This window comes from Podarcis pityusensis (genome assembly GCF_964106645.2).
Source record: "Podarcis pityusensis genome assembly, chromosome: 5".
Lineage (NCBI taxonomy): Eukaryota > Metazoa > Chordata > Lepidosauria > Squamata > Lacertidae > Podarcis > Podarcis pityusensis.
In genome coordinates this window covers 49,498,157-49,518,562 of record NC_138032.1, presented here as the reverse complement: position 1 = coordinate 49,518,562, position 20,406 = coordinate 49,498,157, and the positions used below count along the sequence as shown (strand labels likewise).

At 39.6% G+C, this 20,406-nt stretch overlaps 1 protein-coding gene across 38 annotated transcripts in view; it reads right to left on the bottom strand.

Annotated features, from left to right (window-relative positions):
* Nucleotides 1-12,620: 12,620 nt before the first annotated feature.
* The window catches only part of TCF7L2 (transcription factor 7 like 2), a 205,556-nt gene continuing 197,770 nt past the window's right edge, over nucleotides 12,621-20,406 (bottom strand). For 19 of the 38 annotated variants that reach the window (XM_081006415.1, XM_081006444.1, XM_081006443.1 and 16 more), the window contains one exon: nucleotides 12,621-15,427. In XM_081006415.1, coding sequence (XP_080862541.1) covers nucleotides 14,989-15,427 — 439 coding nt within the window. In that variant the 3' untranslated portion in view covers nucleotides 12,621-14,988. The remainder of the gene's footprint in view (nucleotides 15,428-20,406) is intronic. The other 19 variants (XM_081006422.1, XM_081006436.1, XM_081006438.1 and 16 more) reach the window with 4 other exon arrangements.

Below are 20,406 nucleotides of genomic sequence, written 5' to 3'. Positions count from 1 at the left end.
AAAAATAAAATCCAAGCCCAAATTGTTTTTACTACCTCCATCCAGCCTCGAGTCAGTATAATTTCATCCTGCTGCCAATCTGTCTGGCTGCAGAGAAAAGCTTTCCAAATGGGCTCGGACGTGAAGGGAGTGCATGGCTTTACTTACTTTGTTTAAAGAGCAGCCTGGCTCAAAGAAAGGCAAAGGCAAGATTAGCACCTGCACGCTTGTACAGGTGCACAATGATGCTGCAGAGGAGCTGCACCATTGATGCAATTCCAACTGATCTCATTCATCTGATTCCCAGAAGGGAACGCATGCCTAAATCACTCCCCTATAGCCATTTTGGAAACTATTTTTAGTGGCATATAAATATTTGAAATCACTGCAAACTTCTGGATTGGATGGCCCAAGCAGTTCTCTCTGGCCACAGCTGTTCTCCAACTGTTTGTCTCTCTCTCTCTCTCTCTCTCTCTCTCTCTCTCTGTCTGTGTGTGTGTGTGTGTGGTGTGTACATATATACTGAGTCAAGTGCCTCAGACCTCTAATTCTAAATCCCAGCACCCTGGCAGAAGGAAGGCTAAGTATCCTAGAATCTCATGAATTCCTGATAAACCTGCTTGGACCTTCAGTACCCTTTACCCTCCTCTCCACACCTGAAATGTGAATGCAGGTTTATCCAAGCTCTGAGGCTGCCTTCTTTCCTTCTGAATCATGAACCAAACCCAGACCCATGACTGGCGTGTGTGTGTATGTGCACATGCATGAGACTCATGCCACAATCATAATTCCATTAGCAAGTTTGTTTTGGAAGAATAGTATTGTTTGTTTTTAAGGCACCGACATCTAAGCAACAAACCAAACCCTTGCTATGGTTTCAATCACATACCAGAAGAGATGAATTGTGAGGAAAAGAAATGTTTTCCCTGAACAAACTCCTCCGAAAAGTGTTTTGCCTTTGCATGCAAGCAAGAAAATGCCCTGGATGAAACAAAGTTTGCTTATTTTAGTTTCTACTCAATTACCTGTTAATGGAAAAAATCTGGCCCTACTAATAATGAGGGAGAAATGAGATCACTGTTATTGAGGCCTGGTTTGTCAGGGACGCTTGCAACAAGAAGTGCATTTATCTGCCTTTCTATAACCCTTTTCAAGCCCCCTGGTAAAGAGCCGAAATTGAACAGCCAGTTTAGGAGGAACTTGGAACCTGCTCCAGGCTTCGTAGGCCCTCTGGGACAAGGAAAATTATTGTTGGCAAGCCTTCCTGGCTCCAAAAGTCAATCCAGTACCCCCCACTTGCCCATGCAGAAGCTATAGCAGCAGCAGCAGACACAGCTAAGAATTTTGTTATAATTAAATAACAGAGTGCTGATTGGCTGACTGAAGGTGGTCTTGAAACCGGTGCTTAAGGCCTGAGAGAACAACGACAGCTATTCATAGGAAGAGGGAGAGAGGCTCAAAAGCTGCGTGTTTCCATTCCAAACTTAGTCCCCACCTACCTAAAAATGCCAACTCACTGTGTTTTAAAACTACCACCTGCCTGGATCTTTTGTACTTGACGCATTTGAAAGTGAAGAGAGCATCTTTAAAAGGTACAATTGGGACTTGAGTGGGAAACAGCAGCCTGTTGACAAGGGAAGATAACAAAGTTATCTGGCAAAACCTGGCATCCAGCAGCAATAAATGGGATTGTCTTGCAAATAAGATAGCGATGTTTTCTCAGTGCTTTCCTGCCTTGCTCATCGACCAGAAAAATATATATATAGGGGAAAAGGTTTGCAGCCAAACAAGACATAACACACACAGAGCCACATCTTGTAAATGCTCCACAAATATGAATAGGCTCACTAACGTTACACCACACAGCAGAGTGTGTATTTTAATCCAACTGGCTCTTGCCTGCGTGGATGACACCAAGCGGTGTTATTGACTTTGCTACAGAACCATGAAGAGTCCTGGGGCTTCGCTGCACAGAAAGCTGAATTTCCTCCAAATGAACAAGTCTAAAGAATTCCATAATTTACTATCCCACAGTCCAATATAGATATATATATATCTCTACAAGCTGAGGTTCAATCATAGTCAAATATTGTTGTCCCTTCTTCCAAAACCCATAGGTCACAGAATATATATATATATATGCACAAACACATACAAATGCACACACGCAGTAGATTAATGGTTTTTAAACATAAAGTTGATCATGGGCAAAACATTCACCTGGATGTCCTGCACAGGTTTTGTCTCGTTTAAATGCTTTTACTATATGGGCCAACTTAAATTCACACTTTAGTGTGCCAGCTACCTGAGACCCATGAGGCCAGGGCTGCCAGGCCACTGTACTGCAGTCACCAAGCTAAGTGAGGCAAAAGGGACCAACTTGTTAGCACCAGCAGCTTCACATCCAATAGCAACTGATCTCTTTGGCTTGCTGCAGGAGGAAAGAAAGAGGGCGGCTTTCAATTTAGAAGTAGGACTGTAACCTGGCTTCTTCATCCTCCATCAGTTTGCAGGCCAGCAGTGCTCCACAGGTCAATTGCTGGGACTGGGGCACAGGAAAACCAACAGCCCTTTCATCCAACACACTATGTTGACTATATAGAATTGATATAATAGCTCCACAGCATCCCTTATTTTTGGCATGGAAGTGGCAAGGCAATTCAGGCTGCAGAAAAAGTTCCTATGAATTCCTTTTTATTGTCAATGCCAATTAGCATAGTCAAAGAGCAATTTTTATTGCACAAACTGGGATAATTTAAATGTACAAAATGATATAATTACATGAGTTTGTATTTTACTTCTCTATGTCAACACACACACAAAGTAAGGTACCAGCCTCCTGCTCTGGGGAGGATAAAATCAGACAAAATAGACTCTCGGTTTGTAGTAATGATTGTGAGAGGTCATGGTGTAACACAACTACACTCTGCAGCATTTAAGACACTGTGGGATCACACAATAGAGATGGATTGGCATTGATCTGATACACAGGCAATACAAACTTGTCAATATGTTTACATTTTATTGTATTTGTGGTTTTTGGGGGTGGAAGGGAGAAAGTAAGGCAAAATATAGAGGAAAAACACACTGCATTCTTTATCTTAAGTCAGTGGGATCTAATGGGTGGAATGCTGTTGGTTCAAACTGTCCTCTGAGATTCTTTCCATATGGCAAAAAATGAGACTATAATAGCTACAGAAGACTATGTCAAGGCAAATCTTTAAAAAGTAGTATAAACACCGACAATTGGGAATCACTGGCCTGCAAGCATTCCAATTGGAGAACAGACTTTACCAAAGGTGTCATGGACTTTGAAGACACTCAAACTCAGGACGAAAGGGAGAAACGTGCTAAGAGGAAGGCACATTTGGCAAACCATGATCAACTCCCACCTGGAAACCTATGTCCCCACTGTGGAAGAGCATGTGGATCCAGAATTGGCCTCCACAGTCACTTGCGGACTCACTGTTAAGACTGTGTTCATGGAAGACAATCTTACTAACCTATGAATGATCGCCAAAGAAAAAAGAAGAATAAGTCTTCTTTGTAGTTTCTGATCATGTCCTTCCAGGGTCTTACACCAGATGAAGATATCAGTTTTGTCTTTTCTGTGACCTCAAGCAATTGCATTTTTCTATGGAATGATTTGGGGAGAAACTTTAAGCCAAATAGTAATATGAAAAAACAGCACCTTTCAATGGTGTGTGAAGGATGTAATACCCCAGTGGGCCATCTACTCAAACTTATTAGATGGGCAAAAGGAAGTCTAGAGCCAGTGTATCATCTTGCAAATCTGGGAAGCAAAGTTCATCCTGAGAATGGATACTTGCATCTATGACTCCTAGTATTAGCAGCCCACAAAAATATGTGCTATTTCAAATTTTAAAAATAGGGTGGGGGTGGAATTAGACATCTTGGCACAGCATGTGTAATAAAACAATATTGACTTCCTTCTTACGCTTCCTTTCCATTCTCTTTCATCTCCTTTACCTTTCTCTTTCTTCCCATCTTACTTTCTCTTTTTTCTTTTTTCCACTTTCTAAAAAAAGCCCACATTGTACACAAGCAATTTCCACTAAGCAAAAATGCTTAATACAAAACTGTAACAACTGGAGATAAGAGAGACAGTTGTGGGACAAGAAAACAGTAGTTTGTAATCAACACCTACTGTTAAAAAATTGGAATAAAATATGAATAATAAAGAATTTTAAAGTGCATAATCATGAACTGCAGTCTGTGAGAGGACCTGCCAAAATCCACATGAGAAATCCAAAGTAGTGAAATAGTTTGCACCTGCCATCGCACTCAAGATTTCTTCTCTGCTGGGAAATGGAAAAATGTTCTCTCTCCATATAGATTTAACTGTTTGAGATATAGACACAGATCCTTTTTCCTCCTTAGTTTTATCACCAAAGAGTAATAAAGTAATTTCCAGTAATTTGAAAGTCCACCAATTTATCCAGTTTGCTTTGAAAGATTTGGCAATACTAGAGTAACATATATGGGGGTATGTATGTTTGGTCTATTTGGTGTAGTCAGTTGTATATCATATTCCATTTTTAGTTTACCAACTCCCCTGTGAAATCAATGAAACAATTCCATGTTACCAGGTGTTTCCTCCTCCACTGAGTACATTCTTTTGATTAAGCCAAGCACTCAAATTCTAATATAGGTGGTACATTATCCGACACGACAAACAAAATGAGCATGTTGTTTTGTAACCCATTCCAACTGAGCTACCACACTTTCAGTAATCATATTTGGTTGTGCTGCCGTGTTCGGTTTGAAATTCCCTGTAAAACTGTGCACCGCTAACAAAATATTTCAGTCCTTTGTCAAAAATGGTTTCTGTAAAGCGGAGTTTCTCTAATTTTCTATTGCCAGGACCCAGTTGAAAGGGTTGGAAATTACTGGAGCCCACCAATCACAAAATGACAGCAGGTGGAGGTGGAACACCTGGAAATTGCTGACATCATTATCTATAATTACCTATTATTTCTCCCAGCCTACCTCTTAAAGGAGACCTATACCCACAGTAAGTCCAACTTCTTAAGGCTGCAATCCCATGGTCCCTGTCAGCACCAGATTTAGGGTGGTGGGGGACAGTCCCCTACATAAGGCACTGAGCCAAAGGGGCACATGACAACAACAGCAAAACCTAGATTTATGTGGGTAAATATACAAGTAAACTGCACCAGAAGGAATTATTGCTACAGGCGCCATATTACCAAAGTCCAACCATGTCCCTGTGACAGCTCTCCATAGGCCATAGAATAGTATGGACCTCCCTCTCTAAAGGCTGACCAGGACACTCACTCACCAAGGCATCCTTCTGTGGAAACCTCTGTAGCTGCTCCTCCTCCACTGTCAGTGCCCAGGTGGTGCAGTGGGGGGAAAGGAGGCATTCTGGGGTGGATCAGGGGATACTTTGGATCCATTGGAATTCAGTCCATTCTGCTGACATAGCCCCAGAACAGGACAGAAAGTATGCCAGCTACGGAACTTCCCAGTGGACTCAATGGGAAGACATTCTGACTCGGCTGCAAGTGATCGCCAAAGGAAAGGCATTGGAACCCTTTTTGCAGTTTAATTGGTCTGCAGAAGTGATGTCAATAGATTGCCTGTTATTTTCAACACATTCTTAGGAGATATGAAGCATAACTGCTGGGGTTTTCTTTGTGAACACTATTTTTGGAACCAATTTTTCCTTCTCCAAAAAGTCTTTGAAAACAACCCCCAGATGTTATTAAACCTCTTCACTCTGAAACAAACAGAAAATGGCTGGGTACAACCCAAATCACTACCATATAAAGGATACGTGATTTTGATTTTTTTTAAAGCCAGATACTGTGTTTAATTTACTTTTTCTGGAATTCTATGACAATTGCCTTTTTATTGAATAAAAGTGTTTCTTGAGACTACACACTCATGGTTTTAAGGCAAGCTGTCTTTTGTTCATCTGATGCTTAGGCAATGCATATTTTTTAGCTTGTTTCAAAGGGTTTGTCTGGTTTTCTTGGTGTATATGGTTACTCTGCTCCCTTAATAAACCAAGAATGAATCACAAATTTAAGTGATTATAAGAAAATAGAACTTTCTTGAGGTACCAAATCTTTTAATGGGTTCTATCTTTACAACTATGGACTTTCCACCACTACTTGATTGCTTTAAAGTGGCAAAGGAAGAGGGATATTTGCAAGGAGGTGGAAAGCTAGGGAGAGTCAATGGCAGATAGGAATGAGACTAAATTTTAAAAAGTCAGAGTCATACCCTAATTCCATAAAACTGGGGAGAGCTATAGTTTTTCTCCCCCCACCGCCTGGATCTTTCTCTCTCATCAGACAAGGACCTCATTTTATTTTAAGCATTAGAGAAATTTCAGAAGTAGTTCATCCTGAACATTCCTCTTTTCTCTCTTTGTCCTGGTGATAGCAGCTTATTTATATTGTCTCTGGCCCTGTCCTATCCAATGAACCAGTGTGTGCAACTGAACTCATTGCCAGAAAATGTGACTAAGCAATTAACTGATTGTTGCCCAATGCTTATATTTTGGATGTCTATAAATGAACAGTTTAAACAGAAGTTTAAACTAATAGTCTGGACCAGATCACTTTGTAACTGGAGCAGAAGTAATGAATTTAAAATTCCTATTTACTCTCCATCATACGTTACAAATTGCATCTGTTTATTTTATTTTAAAAGCATTTGGATTAAAAATGTGATTCATAAGTACTGTTTTGCATTTTATTTTATTTTGATATTTTAGATTTGTTGTGGTTTATGTCAGAACAAAATTTCCATTATGTGGCATAAATCAGATGTGGAGATAAAATTAGTATATAAAGGAAAAATACTCCTGGTGTAAGAAACTTCTTATTATAATATTGTTTGTTGCAAACTTTGCATGGCTCATGAAACAGAAACATGAGAGTATAAGGAGAGCAGTGTGCCGTCATGTTTGTTTTCATTCCTCCAGTTCTCTTGCAACAACTTGACTCCACTGCAACGTTTACTCTGGTAAATGATGCCATAAGAGAAAGGCCTATCATTCAAGGATCCTATTTCCCAGAGTGGCCAACCAGATGCCTCTGGGAAGCCCTCAAGCAGATGTCAGTGCCACAGGAGATGTGAATGGCACAAACTTCACCTGACACCTAAACTACAGGTGATCTCAAAATGGCTCCTGTGCTAGGTTTCAGTTCTCTGCTGGTATGCCCCCAATATGCTTTCATTAAGACACTCGTAAGTAGGAAAATTTTGGTTCCCACTAATCATTAGATCTCCCTTTTATTATTCTCTGTATCTGATTGCCTCCCCATTGACATTGTCAGCTCAGTGTCAAAGCACTTCTCTAAAGCCCCACTGACACTTGGTACCGGTGCTTTCCCCCCCAAAAAATAAATAAATGTTTAGGGGTACTCTCATTTTCCTACTCATCTTGAAATGCTGCCCCTCAATGAGGCCAAACTTAGCTTCCCAAAATATTTAGGGATATGTGTCCCCCCAGAAAAAAACCACTGCTTGGTACTACAACCATTTCAGTTTCTCAGACCTGATACGGGAACATCTCCAATCTCACTTGTTTTGTCCATTGTGGGCTTGTGACTTTTAGATAATTGTAATGCTGATAGCTAATGATAGTGTTCTCCAGCTTTCCTCTGTTCCTCTGTTGACTACTGCATCATCAGCATGAACCAAATATGATATTGATTTATATGCATTTCTTTAGTTATTTAACATTTTACACCCTTTTCCTTTAATCTCAAAGCACCTTTCAACTCAAAGCTTCATTAAAACACAACTGTCCTAGCTTGTCCATCTTTTGCTTCAGTGTTTTATTTTCAGTTTCCCATCTGATAGGAATATTTGCTGCTGACAAGCTTACAAAGCAAACCTACAGAAGTAAAGCAGAAGAAACTTTTCCTTACTAAGCAACTCAAAGTACCACTGAGCCTCATTGGCCCACAGGAAGAAGAGAGACCTGCAGAAAATAAGAGTTAGCTGTAGGTGCTTGCAGAGCTACGGAAGTGGCTTCAAAACTCTAAATAATGAACAAAGCCAAGTTTTTAAACCAGTTTGCTCCTGGCTTGTCCTCACAAAGTAGTTTAAACAAACAATGGTTTCCAAGTTCATATATAGAAGCCAACTTGCCAAACCTGAGAGATCAATTAACTCTGGCATCAATATCTTCTGATTGACTCAGATCATAGTTGGATCTTATAGGTTAGCAGCTGCCTGTGAGTTTTTCTGAAACAACATTGTTTTCCCAGCTTCCATTCTAAACCCCACTACAAAATCACTGACCACTGTTGGGGGGAAAAACACTATTTCCCCAAGTGAACATTAGACAGGAATTTAGTCCGCTGAATGAACTGGAAAAAACCCACTAAATGTAAACTATTGGGTTGGCAAAAATTGCATTCCTGCCACACTCCTGGAATTAAGACATGAGAGAGACTGTGAGTAGGTCAGCTATGGGTCATATAACTATTAATTTACATGTTTAATCTTCACCATTATTAATTTAAAGACAACTCTGGTGCAAATATGAGAGCGAGGAGACTTTAAATTGGTCAGAGAGCCAGGGCATGTGGGTGGTATATACATTTAACAAATGAGTAAAATGTCTTTCGCCGTTTGACTTGTACAGGTGACTCTACGCTAAGCTCCAACATGTGACTGATCTTTGTTCTGAAAGGCATGGACAGTCAACATCAGGAAGCTTCTAGAAGGGCTAGGAGACTGCTTCATCCAAGATACTTTGAGTGGGAGATCTGGCAAATCTGGAAGGATTTCAATCCGTCCTTGATGAGGTTGTACTCCCCTTGAAGGATTAAGTTTAACATTTGGTGGTGCTGGCTGAGAAACCTCAGGTGACAATGGTAGCCAGGAGTGCCTTTTACCAGCTTAGATTGGTATGCTACTTGGGAGTCCTGACTGAAGAATTCAAATCTCACCTCAGTTTCAAACCACACCAGGCGTACTGTAATGTGCTCTGTGTAGGGTTGCCATGGAAGATGTTTCAGAAGCTTCAACAAAATATGGCTCCTGGGCTATTGGTGGGAAGCAGGCAGTCAAAATATGCCACACCAACTGCATTTCTGGGCCCCGTTCACAATGCTGATTTTTACCTTTAAAGCCCCGAACACCTGCAATCCCTACAAAGATAAGGTGGGCTACATGTCTCGGGTCTTTTAAGAAGGCAGATTTTAAAGCCTGTTAGTTCTCGAAAGCTTTTAATTTGGGGTTATAAATGAGACTAGGGATATAGCTCAGTTATTATTGTTTTGTGCTAGCCACCCCTCCCCCCCCCCAATTATTGCTGATGACTAGGGGCTTTAAATGGTTTTATGAAAGTAGATTTGCATTTCAAAATGTTGTAAGGTATCTTGTGGAGGGTTTTTTCCAGAAAGCGGAGAATAACTCTTATAAATAAATGCATAAATACAGTGGTACCTCGGGTTACAGACGCTTCAGGTTACAGATGCTTCAGGTTACAGACTCCGCTAACCCAGAAATAGTACCTCGGGTTAAGAACTTTGCTTCAGGATGAAAACAGAAATCAAGCGGCAGCAGCGGGAGGCCCCTTTAGCTAAAGTGGTACCTCAGGTTAAGAACAGTTTCAGGTTAAGAACGGACCTCCGGAATGAATTAAGTTCTTAACCTGAGGTACCACTGTAAATACCTTCTGGACTCCCTACTCAAGCCCCTCCCCCCCGTGTTGGTTGCAACCTATGGAACAAGCCAAACAGTCTCCCCCCCAAAAAAATTTACTCCTCAGACCCACTACCATCAATTGACTTAATTCCACACTGCCACAAGTCAAGGTGAGCAATTGGGCTGTGACCATGGCTAGGAAATGCAGTTTGGAGGCAGCTGGTGTAACAATTTGTAACTGAGGCAGGACACCTCAGTAATCCAACCTGATCCTCATGTGCCCCCCTTATACTGCAAGGGGTGGAAGGAATCCAGTGAGCAATGAGAGGCAAAAGAGGCTTCTAATGATTTTTTTTACTAAAACCCCAACCTGTCAAGTGTCTGTTAATGCCTTTTTAAGATTTCCCCTTTCCCATTATATTTTAAATGTCACCACATCTCCTCTAACTGGTGCAGAAAAACCATTCCTTTACTAGCCTTTGCTGAAGAATGACTCCTATTGCTCTGCTTCAGATAAGAGTGCATATATTCATAGCTTAAACAATAATCCAGGAAAGTTGAAATGTACACATCTGCTTCTTCAATTGGCAGTAAGTGACAGAAGAGCCTAACACTACTGCAGTTAAGACTGAATTTTTACCACACGCATACCAGAATCAGGAGAGTGGCTCAAAAGTAGGGCTGCAACCTGATTACGTTTTAACTAATCTTGTGAAGTTCAGCTGAGCAATTACATATGCGTAAATGCAGACGCAGTATACTTAAATTGAGGAGCATACTTTTGTTGTTCTCAGATAAATTGTTGCATGTAGCAGGTATCATCTTAGGAGAGGCAGCACCCACAATGTAAGACAGGGAGCCTTTTTTAAGATGAAGTTTGCCTTCTGCAGTTTTTAGAAATACTTGGAATAAAAATAATTTGCCATTTGTAAAAATCTACTGCCTGGTTAATTGGGGGCATCATAAAAGGTGTGTATTGATTAATCAATTAAATACTGCAGCCCGATTCAGGTGGCTTGTGCAAGATCAGCCTTAGAGATGTGGGTGAGGACAGCCCTAGTCCTTTACATCTTAATATGATAAAATTACTCCACTGGGCAAGGGAAAAAAGGCAAGGTAGTGGAAGAGTGCAGAGTAAGCAATGAACAAGTTTTTTGTGCCCTATTGGAGGGGAAAAAAATGTCACTGGAGAGTTGACTTTGGGCCAGTGTGGTCCTCGGCCTGCAAAAGCAGAAGCAGGGTTGGGGATAAAGTCCGGAAGCAGGTAGAAAAAGCAAAATTAAAGGATGTTGGAAGAGGATTTGGGCTGTGGACCAGCAGATAACAGGGTGGCTTTAGCTGTCTTTGCAACTTAACAACCTTAAGGGGCTGAATTTCACATAATGTTTAGAAATAGCCACTATGTGAACTTAACTTTGTTCTAGTTGCACTTTTATTGGTCTCAAAGCTCCAACAAAACACGGCCACCACAATTTCCTGGCAGGGCCCTGTGCTTTTAAAAACTGTGTAGAGCAGAGGTTTATCAAGTAAAGCTTTTCCCACTTAAAAGATATAGCAAATGTTGTGCCTGCTACATTTTTGCCAGGCATACCACTATGGAAATTTAATCAAGGCACTCTGAAATCTACTTTTTTGTATAAAACGATTGTTAAAACAGCAGCAGCAGCAGCAACAACAACAATAATAATAGGTATGGCATCCCTGCCAAGCAAAATGAGATAATATGAAACAAACTATACAACATAGCACAAACAGAATAATATTTGTAAAAGTATGTATGTGTGTCCAATTTATATAGGTTTGTCTGATTTAGTTTAGAGGTGATTTTTTAAATTTTATTTTGTTTTATATCCTTACTTGTTTGAGCTTTCAGTATAGGGCAGTAAGAAATATGGGACAGAAATTATTCTTCCTTATATGTTTTAATAGTTTCTGATTGGGAGGAAAAACATGAGATTAATACCTTTTTTTCATCCCACCATTCCTCTACCATTTAATCTATTGTTGATCTGCAAAAAAAGGTGCAAGACTAAGAAATGAGAGAGAAATATCCAGTACAAGATGTTCCAGTGTTTCCCTCAGTACATTTTTTGCTCTCAAACAATATGGCAATTCTAATGTCTCAAATAGATCTTCTCTCAGCTACATGAGTTATTGGTGTTCACAGATGGCTACAAGTTGCAAAAAAGATACAGTAATCCTTTTTATTGAGAAAATAATGTCATGCAGATAATGCAACATTAAGAAGAAAACACAACATACTGCCAAGTAAAGGATATGTACATTATTCAAATGTGTGCTGTTCTCCAAACAACAGTGTCCAAAGTTGGGGAGCTCTTAGAACTGAGGAGCCACATGCGTTTTAGTTGATGGGAAAGCATGTGTCAGAAGAATTGAAATGCACAAAATGTAAGCTGAATTTAGCCTACTAAGTATCTACAAATTCCTGGCTGCAATAATTCTTAGCACTGTATGTGCTTCAAATGCATTCTGTCCTTGCAGAGGAGGGAAGCTGGAGATTCCATTCAACAGGCATAGGAAGACGTATGGTTGTACCAATAATTAAAATCCTCAAATGAATGGCAGCGGAATTCTAGAGATGATCTTGTCTGCAAAGATGGGAGAAAGAGATTTGCTCCAAGTTTTTGACAACAGAATTTACTGCAGTGGGGAAGAACTGTGGGTGAAAAGGGTGTCCAAATTTCAAAAAAAGAGAGAGACAGGATTCCTGATGGACTTCTTTTCAAGAGCTGTATGAAGGAGTAGAATGGCATTATCATTTTTTCCATATTCTTGCAACATTGTGGGATATTATGTACATTTCAAGAGGCACTGAAGAGCATCTCAGCATGTTTTCTCTCATTTACTTTCTCCTGCTCCTTGTAATATAAGAAAAGGGAACGCTACTCCATCTAAGAAATACATAAGCTCCATGTTCATCTGAAGCTTACACGTCTCCCTTTTTTGTTCTTTTGTTTGCATACTGTAAGGAACCATGGAAAGCGGGATCCTAAGTGTGGTTGTGCTTTCCCTCTAAGATGCTTCTTGAAAGCTGCCAAGAGGCATCTGGGTTCTCTTCAGATCTCTTACAGCAACAGAAGCTCTACCCCTTTTCAGATTATGGTTGCCCTATGCTTAGTCTAGAGCAGAGAGAACCACCATGGATGCCCTCCAGAGGTTGTTGCATGGCCAGTGGCCAAGATGAGAACGTGAGTTGGCTGCTCCTGGCCTAGAGGCTAAAGTATCCAAATTTAGTTCAGATTGTGTATTTTGGGTGAGACACAATCTCTCAGTGAATATTACCTATCTGTGTTTGGTGAATAAACACAGTGTCCAAATGGTCTTGAGTCAATCCTATGCTCCTCTGATCTGAAACATTATAAAATAACCTCAGGACTAGGCAGTCACAAAATACTTAGCAACCTGCCCAACCTCTATGTTGGTTTATTCAGCATTTTTTAAAGCTGCTTTTCCTGAAACAGATAAAAACACGTCCTGTCAAAAGCCTTCTTGGCAGAGGTGCTGGGGGTTAAATAAAACCTCTAGGTAAATGAGCTGCAAGTCCATCTGCACGTACTAAGTTGCTTTTATTAATCCAGAACTGCATGCTACAGATACTGTACAGCATGGACATTTATTCATTACAAAAATGGCTTCCAAACCATTAGAAATGAAAAATCGGAATAAGAGCAATAAAACGGAACAGTAACATCACAACTGTTAGGAAACATTCAAAGGATTCACAAAAAATGTCATAGTTAGCATCTTAATAAACCAGAGAAGAAAACTGGAGACAGTTTTACAATCGCTTCATGTCAACTACAATGGCACTGGATGAACAGATGAACATTTTTTTCAGCTTTATACAGCATTTATCTTCTTTTAAAAAATTTGCAACATCAACATGCCTAGGTTTTTTTTTTTTAAGTTTGCTACCTACCTGTATGTAGTAAGTGTACATAAAAGTGGCAGTCTGATTTTTCATTTTATGAATAATCTAATATACAGAATTTGGCCCTTTAGGGTTTATACCTCTTCATTTTAAAATGCTTTCTGGACAATCTGCTACCAAACACGTCTGTAATAGGTGACATTAAAAACTACATACATATCTACCTATGTAACATCACAGCAAAACAGGATGAACAAAAAAAAAAAAAAAATACAGCATAAAAATTGTTGGGAAAGGAGAAAATCACTGAGAATTTTGGCACATAACATTTTTTGCTCACAGCCTACAAGTGGCAGGGGAAGTCATCTGCAGTTCTGAATGGGAAAGTCTGCTGTTTTTCCAACAGCACTGATAAAAAGTCCCGTGCTAAATTTTCAAGTCTTATTTCATGTAATGGCTTTTAAAGCTTTTTTTTTTTTTTACACTATTGATCCATCTGCAAATGTCCATTTGGTGGCAACTGTGTGACAGAAAAAAGGAAGAAATTAAAACAAAATAAAAAAAGAAGCCAACAAAAATATATATATACACATTTATATATAAACTTAAAAACCTTGTACAAATGAGTTGTTATATATATGTTGCTTACACTAAGGGGAGAAAAAAAAGACCTTTACACAATGTTTCAAGGAAAAAAAAGAAAGGAAAGCATTTCTTTTAAAAAATGGACAAACATACAGATACAACAAGCAATCTCTAAAGCAATAAATACTACTGGTCCAATAGCGTTGTGATACTTTTTAATTGTTGAGTAGCGTTCCCTCCCCCAAAAAAGAACAACACCATGGAACAAGGTATATTAACACATTTTAACCCTTTGTTTCTGTACATTTAAACAATAACAAGTAACATCACAAGAAAAGTTAATATCACACAAAGGAAAAAAAAATGGGAAAAAAATAGCGGCACTGCATTCATTGTGCCCTTAAAAAGTTTTAAAAACCAGATGTAAAATGATTGGTTCGCAAGCTCGTATTTAATACAAATAATAAAGAACCAACGCCTTCGGCAAGGGCTGCTTCAAAATTGCTTCTTTTTTTCATTTTTAAAATCAGTCTTTGAAACTAAGCTATTGGAACTACATAACAGTTATGTATATATATATTTATATATATATATATTTTAAACGCTACAAAGACTTTAAACAGCTGTTGATAAAAATTTTGGCAGAATCATGAGGCTTTTTTTTTTCTCCATCTACATATTTAAAAAGGAAAAAAAAAATTGAAATAAGGATGGGTCAAATATTGACCAATGAACTCGATACACATCAACTAATGTAGCCAGCCATATGGCACAAATTTTTAAAAAATATATAAACGGAAAAAAGGGGGGAGGGGAGAAATCTTGACACAAAAAGAAATGAAATAAAATTTAAAAACGGCTACAAGAGGCTAAAGCTATTCTAAAGACTTGGTGACGAGTGACAGTGGCTGAGGCTGTGTCCCAGCCAAAGAATTATGGGAATGCAAGGAGGATGTCGAGGGTTGCGCTAGCGAAGAGGAGGACGGCGCGGACTGCGGTAAAGTGGCAGACTGATGGTCCAGTGCCCCGTTCTGACAATTACTAGCAGGCAGACCGCTGGATTTGCTAGTGGAGCTTTCAGTCAGGGCTATGGAGGACGGCGGGGGCGGCATCATCGAGAGGTGTGAGAGTGGGTCGGGTTTCAATGTGAGCGAGAGAGGTTGGGTTTGTTCAGTCTGTGGTTTTGAGTCTCTTGTGGGGGAGGCTAGCATGTTGGGAGAAGACGGTGGAGAGTCTAGTAGGCTTCCATCTGAAGAGGGTGGGCTGATGCAGCTGCCTTCACCTTGTATGTAGCGAACGCACTTTTTTTTTCTCCTAGAAATAGGGAGAGAGCAATCTGTGAAGGGCAAAGACGCTATTTGGAGGGGAAAATAATAACCCTAAAACAAAGAGCCATCAACCAACTATGCCGGGCTCTGTTTAGCTATACCCAATTATTATAATGGTGCTGGCTACCTCTGGACAACGATTAAGGAATCCGTCTTTCTGCTAACTAGCGGAATTTGCTCTTTGTCCCATTTAGGCAATTTTTATTATTATTTTAAAATCGGTTTTGTGTTCTTTTAGCACCAAGTGAATTCATTCTTAGCTGTTTACATTAGTTCCCCTACAAACCAAAATATGGCAGATACTTCCTCTCAGTTGGCACCAAGCATTCTGTAAGACTGACTCTGGAGTCTCGCTTCTGGAATATCTCCCTGCCTGCCTTGGAAGAAACCCCACCTTTGCGACCAACTGTAGCCGAGGATCTACCACTCCTGCTTGTTTCTGTTTAGAACCACACCGTGTGAAAACAAAAACAAACAAAAAAAATCAACGTCACACAGACACAAAAAAGAGGAAAGAGTAACAGGAAGAATAAAAGTGGGAAATGAAGGAAAAGGAAGATGAACAGAAATACCGTCCAAATTAACAAGAATAACTGGTTGTATAACCTGCAGGTTGTGGATTATCACACATTCATTTATTTTATTTTATTTCATAAAGGGTGGGGTGGGAGAAGGAATTGTTTGGCTTCTACTTTAATTTATAGAAATTAAAAGAACTTCAAAAGAAAACTTAAATCTTGGTTAGGCGTGGAGTGCACAAACAAAGCAACAACAGGTATCATTGTAAAGAGAAACAATCAGAAAACGGTTAAGAATTTCACAAAAGTTATCAATGCTATTAAATCAGGCCACTATGCACCCTGGCTTATCCAACTTACATAAAGAATGACATCTATGCATTGCACCTACTGCCTAATATTCAGAAGACATGTCTAGTGGCAGAACAAAAATATTAGGCGTACAATGAATGCGTCCTCTGGAGCAGATTCCCACAGGGCAAACGGATTCTAAAAACCGGTCACAGCAAACACAACGTTTTGATCTTTTTCTTTTTTGCACTCATGTTGGAGTAATACAAGACACCTTTCTCAACTGAAGTTCACGTCTGTTAGCATGAGACTCTCAGCTGAGGCTGAAAGGCAAGTATCGTATGTGGCCAGTTGACCCTATGTTGAAACTGACCAACGGCCCCATCAGGTGTCAGGGTGATTGATTCCAAGCTGACCCATATGTAGAATTATAAAGGTCAGCTGGACAATTTTCCACTGGTGTAATTATAAAAGTCCAGTAAAGTGACACTATCACCCAGTCATCTGTAACCTGAGAGTTAACACTTTCAAATCCAAGTGAGTGGACTATGTCCACTTCAGAGGGCATTCCACCCAGCATTAGTTTCATGTCACAATCTCCATTTCACTTCACTGATGCTCTGTCACTGCACCTTTAATGATACATTTGCACTTTATTTTATGAGGTCCCAGGTTCAATCCCTGGTATCTCCAGGTAGGACTAGGAGAGACCTCTGTCTGGAAGCTGCTGCCAGGCAGTGTAAACAATACTGGTCAAAATGGAGCAAATTGTATAAGGCAGCTTCCAAATTTAGCTCTTATCCCCCCCCCCCCTTTGAATTGTTTTTAACCTTTTATGCTTTTATGGTATGTTTTTTTAAAAAAAAATTTAATGCTGTAAACTGCTTTGATATGCTCTTAGGATTTAGTGGTATATAAATATTTTTATAATAAATAATTAGAATGGGTCACATTTTAGAAAGGATTAGCTAGGAAACCCAAGCAACTTGCTCTTGTCAATTCCTAAAGTTTTCTGGAACAGAACAGATTAATAATTTTCCCCTCCCCCCCCCCCAAAAAAATGAGATTAAGGTTCTGCCCAACGTTCCACACAGCAAAGTCAATTGTTAGGGCAGTGGAGAATTTCAACCACATTAGCCTGCTGATCAATACATGCTAAAAACTAAGACAGCCATGCATGTAAAACCTTATGAATTAAAGTCACAAAGCACAGAGCAGAAAATAAAAGGAAAGAGAAAGTGCAAGATGGCAGGCAACAGCAAACCATGCTTTATTAAGGCAAGTTAGAAGATAAAAAAGAGTAATTGGTGGGCTCTAAACAGAACCTTGCTAGAAGCCTCCTACCTAAAGTAATAAAAACTGGAAATCTATTAGCAAGAAATTGATGTAGTTCACTGCCCTGAACTATTTCATGTTCTTTATGTCTTACTCTTTAATTAGTCCCTTCAGGCAGAAAGGAGGCAATGTTACCATATCCACAGTTCAAAGCAGCATTTTTTTTTTTTTTACCAACCCATGGGAAATAAGCAAGATTATATTAACAGAGTGGTGCTAATATTTAGGAGATCCCATTATATGTTCCACATCGGCATGCAAGGTACTATTATCTTGCCTTACAGATCAGCGTTTTCCAAATAGCACACAGAGCTCTACCTGTCAGTGCCATGGGGACCTTCTGAATCAGTCGCCATGCTGTTGGTGGGAGGCAGTGGGAGGCTCTGGCAGGCCATGCAGGACAAAGGGTAGAGGAGCATGTGTGTGCATGCATACACTTCATGGATCAATGGATAGGATCTCTAGATGCTAACCCCTCCCACCAAACTCAACTTCACAGATGCACCTCCTTGCTCAAGGATTTGGTCATTACAGACATAGCCTGCAATGGTAAGCCCATAAAGAAGCCAACAAGCTTCAAGATGGGTTCTTGTTCTGAGGTGCTGAAGAGAACTATACATGACTGCATTACCAGTGTTGTCCCTAATAGGATTGGGATCAGTGCCCAAATTCAGTTTCCTCCACCTCCCTGACACCCACTCTTCTTTACAACTAAAGGGTTTCCCTACAGCATCGGGCCAAGAAAACCCAGAACATGCGATGGCAAAATGTAGCGTCATTACTGAAAGTGGTGTTTCGGTTGTTACTGTTTGCTGCCGTTCATTTACAGAAATCACTTCAAAATCAGAATCAGTCTCGTATGGTTCATGCAAATCAGTTTTATATAAAGGACAAGAGAAACTGATGTTTCTTAGGACGTGTGTGTTTAGTGTTGCATCGGGTACAGATTTATAGCTGAGTAAACAGTAGGTCATCAGCATGAGGCTTGTAGAAAACAAGTAGTAAGCCCAGGGTAGTATGTAAAAAAAAATAATTCAGTATTGAGAAAAGCTGAATTCTATAATCACTAATAAATACAGACCTATTTTCTTATCCTGAACAATTTATTTTGTGAGTTATGGCAAGGGACAAAGTGCTATGCAAGCCATAAATGTATTTTCCTTCTCTGTTCAACATTTGGAAATTCAAAATGTTGGCAGTGATTTTCCTGACCATAAGGTCCAGGAACTTGATTTTTTAAAAAAATTATCTTACAACTTTTTAATTCAGCACTCAACAAAAGTTTCTGTGCTTACGCAGAGCAGCCACAGAACTGTGAAATATGAACACAGCACTAATAAGTCATGGAACATGCAAAGCTGTCTCTCTCACGCTCTCTCTCTCTTTGCACTTTAGACCTAGTGGATTATGGGCAATTTTTTTAGCTCCAAAGCATGTTTAGATTAATTAATTGAATAATTAAGGTGTCCCTGAGCCCAGTGGTAAATGTCTCGTACATATATGCTTTAATATAGTGTAGATGACATACCATGAAGCAAATACTGGAACTGAAACCCAAAAGCACTTTATTGTTCGGCTAGTTATGATGGCACTGGTAACAGCTATAGAAAACCAAATATCTATCTAAAAGCATTATACCTAATTTAACTGACCTTTAAAGTATTTAACTCTATGTTCTAGACAGTACTGCCCTAGGTATGATACACACATGAAGTGTGGGCCATGATACTTACCTATCCTCACAGGCTAATGCATATTTGGAATATTAAGTACTAATTAATACTAATATTGTCCCAACTGTCCTCATTTTACTCTCAGTAGAGTTTTGCTATCAGAAATCAAAAAATTATCTTGGGTTTGTGGGATGCCCTCACCCGATCACGTCCAGTATTTGCTCCTTTACTGAACTCTGCAATGTATCATCTATCAAAACACTGGAGTCAAGCAGAAAGAGTGAGGGAGAGAAAGAGAGAAAGTGATGACCTACAGAGTTTCAAGTTAAAGTTTATTGTAACAGTTTGTTTTAAAAAAAATTTGGCAGTGTTAATATGCATGCTCTGTAGCTTCAAGAATGACATTTTAAAGATCCTACCGCAAAGCTTTTAGAACTAAACTGAAATTATGTTAAGCTGAAAATGCTATTTTGTATTAGAAAAAAGAGTTTGTTTCTTTCCACACACAATTCAACAATCATTTGACTGAAAATACTACTGATCATGTAGCAGATCCTCTTTAAATATGACTTGAAAACAGTTAAATGTAGTTTTAAAGCAATAAAATACTGGCTGTAGTAAAAAGGTAATAAAAGAGGCAGATGCTGGAGACAGGCAGCTAGAGCCAAATCTGATCCTCATAAGACATCCTATCTGGCTCCCTTGATCCCAACCTCCTTCCCATGCACAATTAGGCACCTTGGCCACTTTCGACCAAACCAAGACACATACAAAGATGGTCTTTAATCTCATTTTCCTCCCAGGGCAAAGAGAATTTCAGACCCGTGCACAAACAAAGTCACAGGTGAATATGGCAGTGAGCACCTGAGGTGCCCCAAACGAAGCCTTTGACAAAGTATTTATTACTGTATAGCCTTCAAGACAGATGGCTAGGGATGCCTTTGCTTATGTTGCAGTGACCAGACGTGTGGAGCCAACATTGCTGGCCTCTATCTCAGTTCAAAATAGTCCCTTTACTGATAAGGGATTTAGAGAATAATTCCTACCTTCCATCAGCATTCTAGTTTTGACAAATATAAAAATGGCCGCCTATGTCTCTATGTACTAGAATAACTGCCAGATAAGCTTAGTAGTGTTAAGAGGAATTT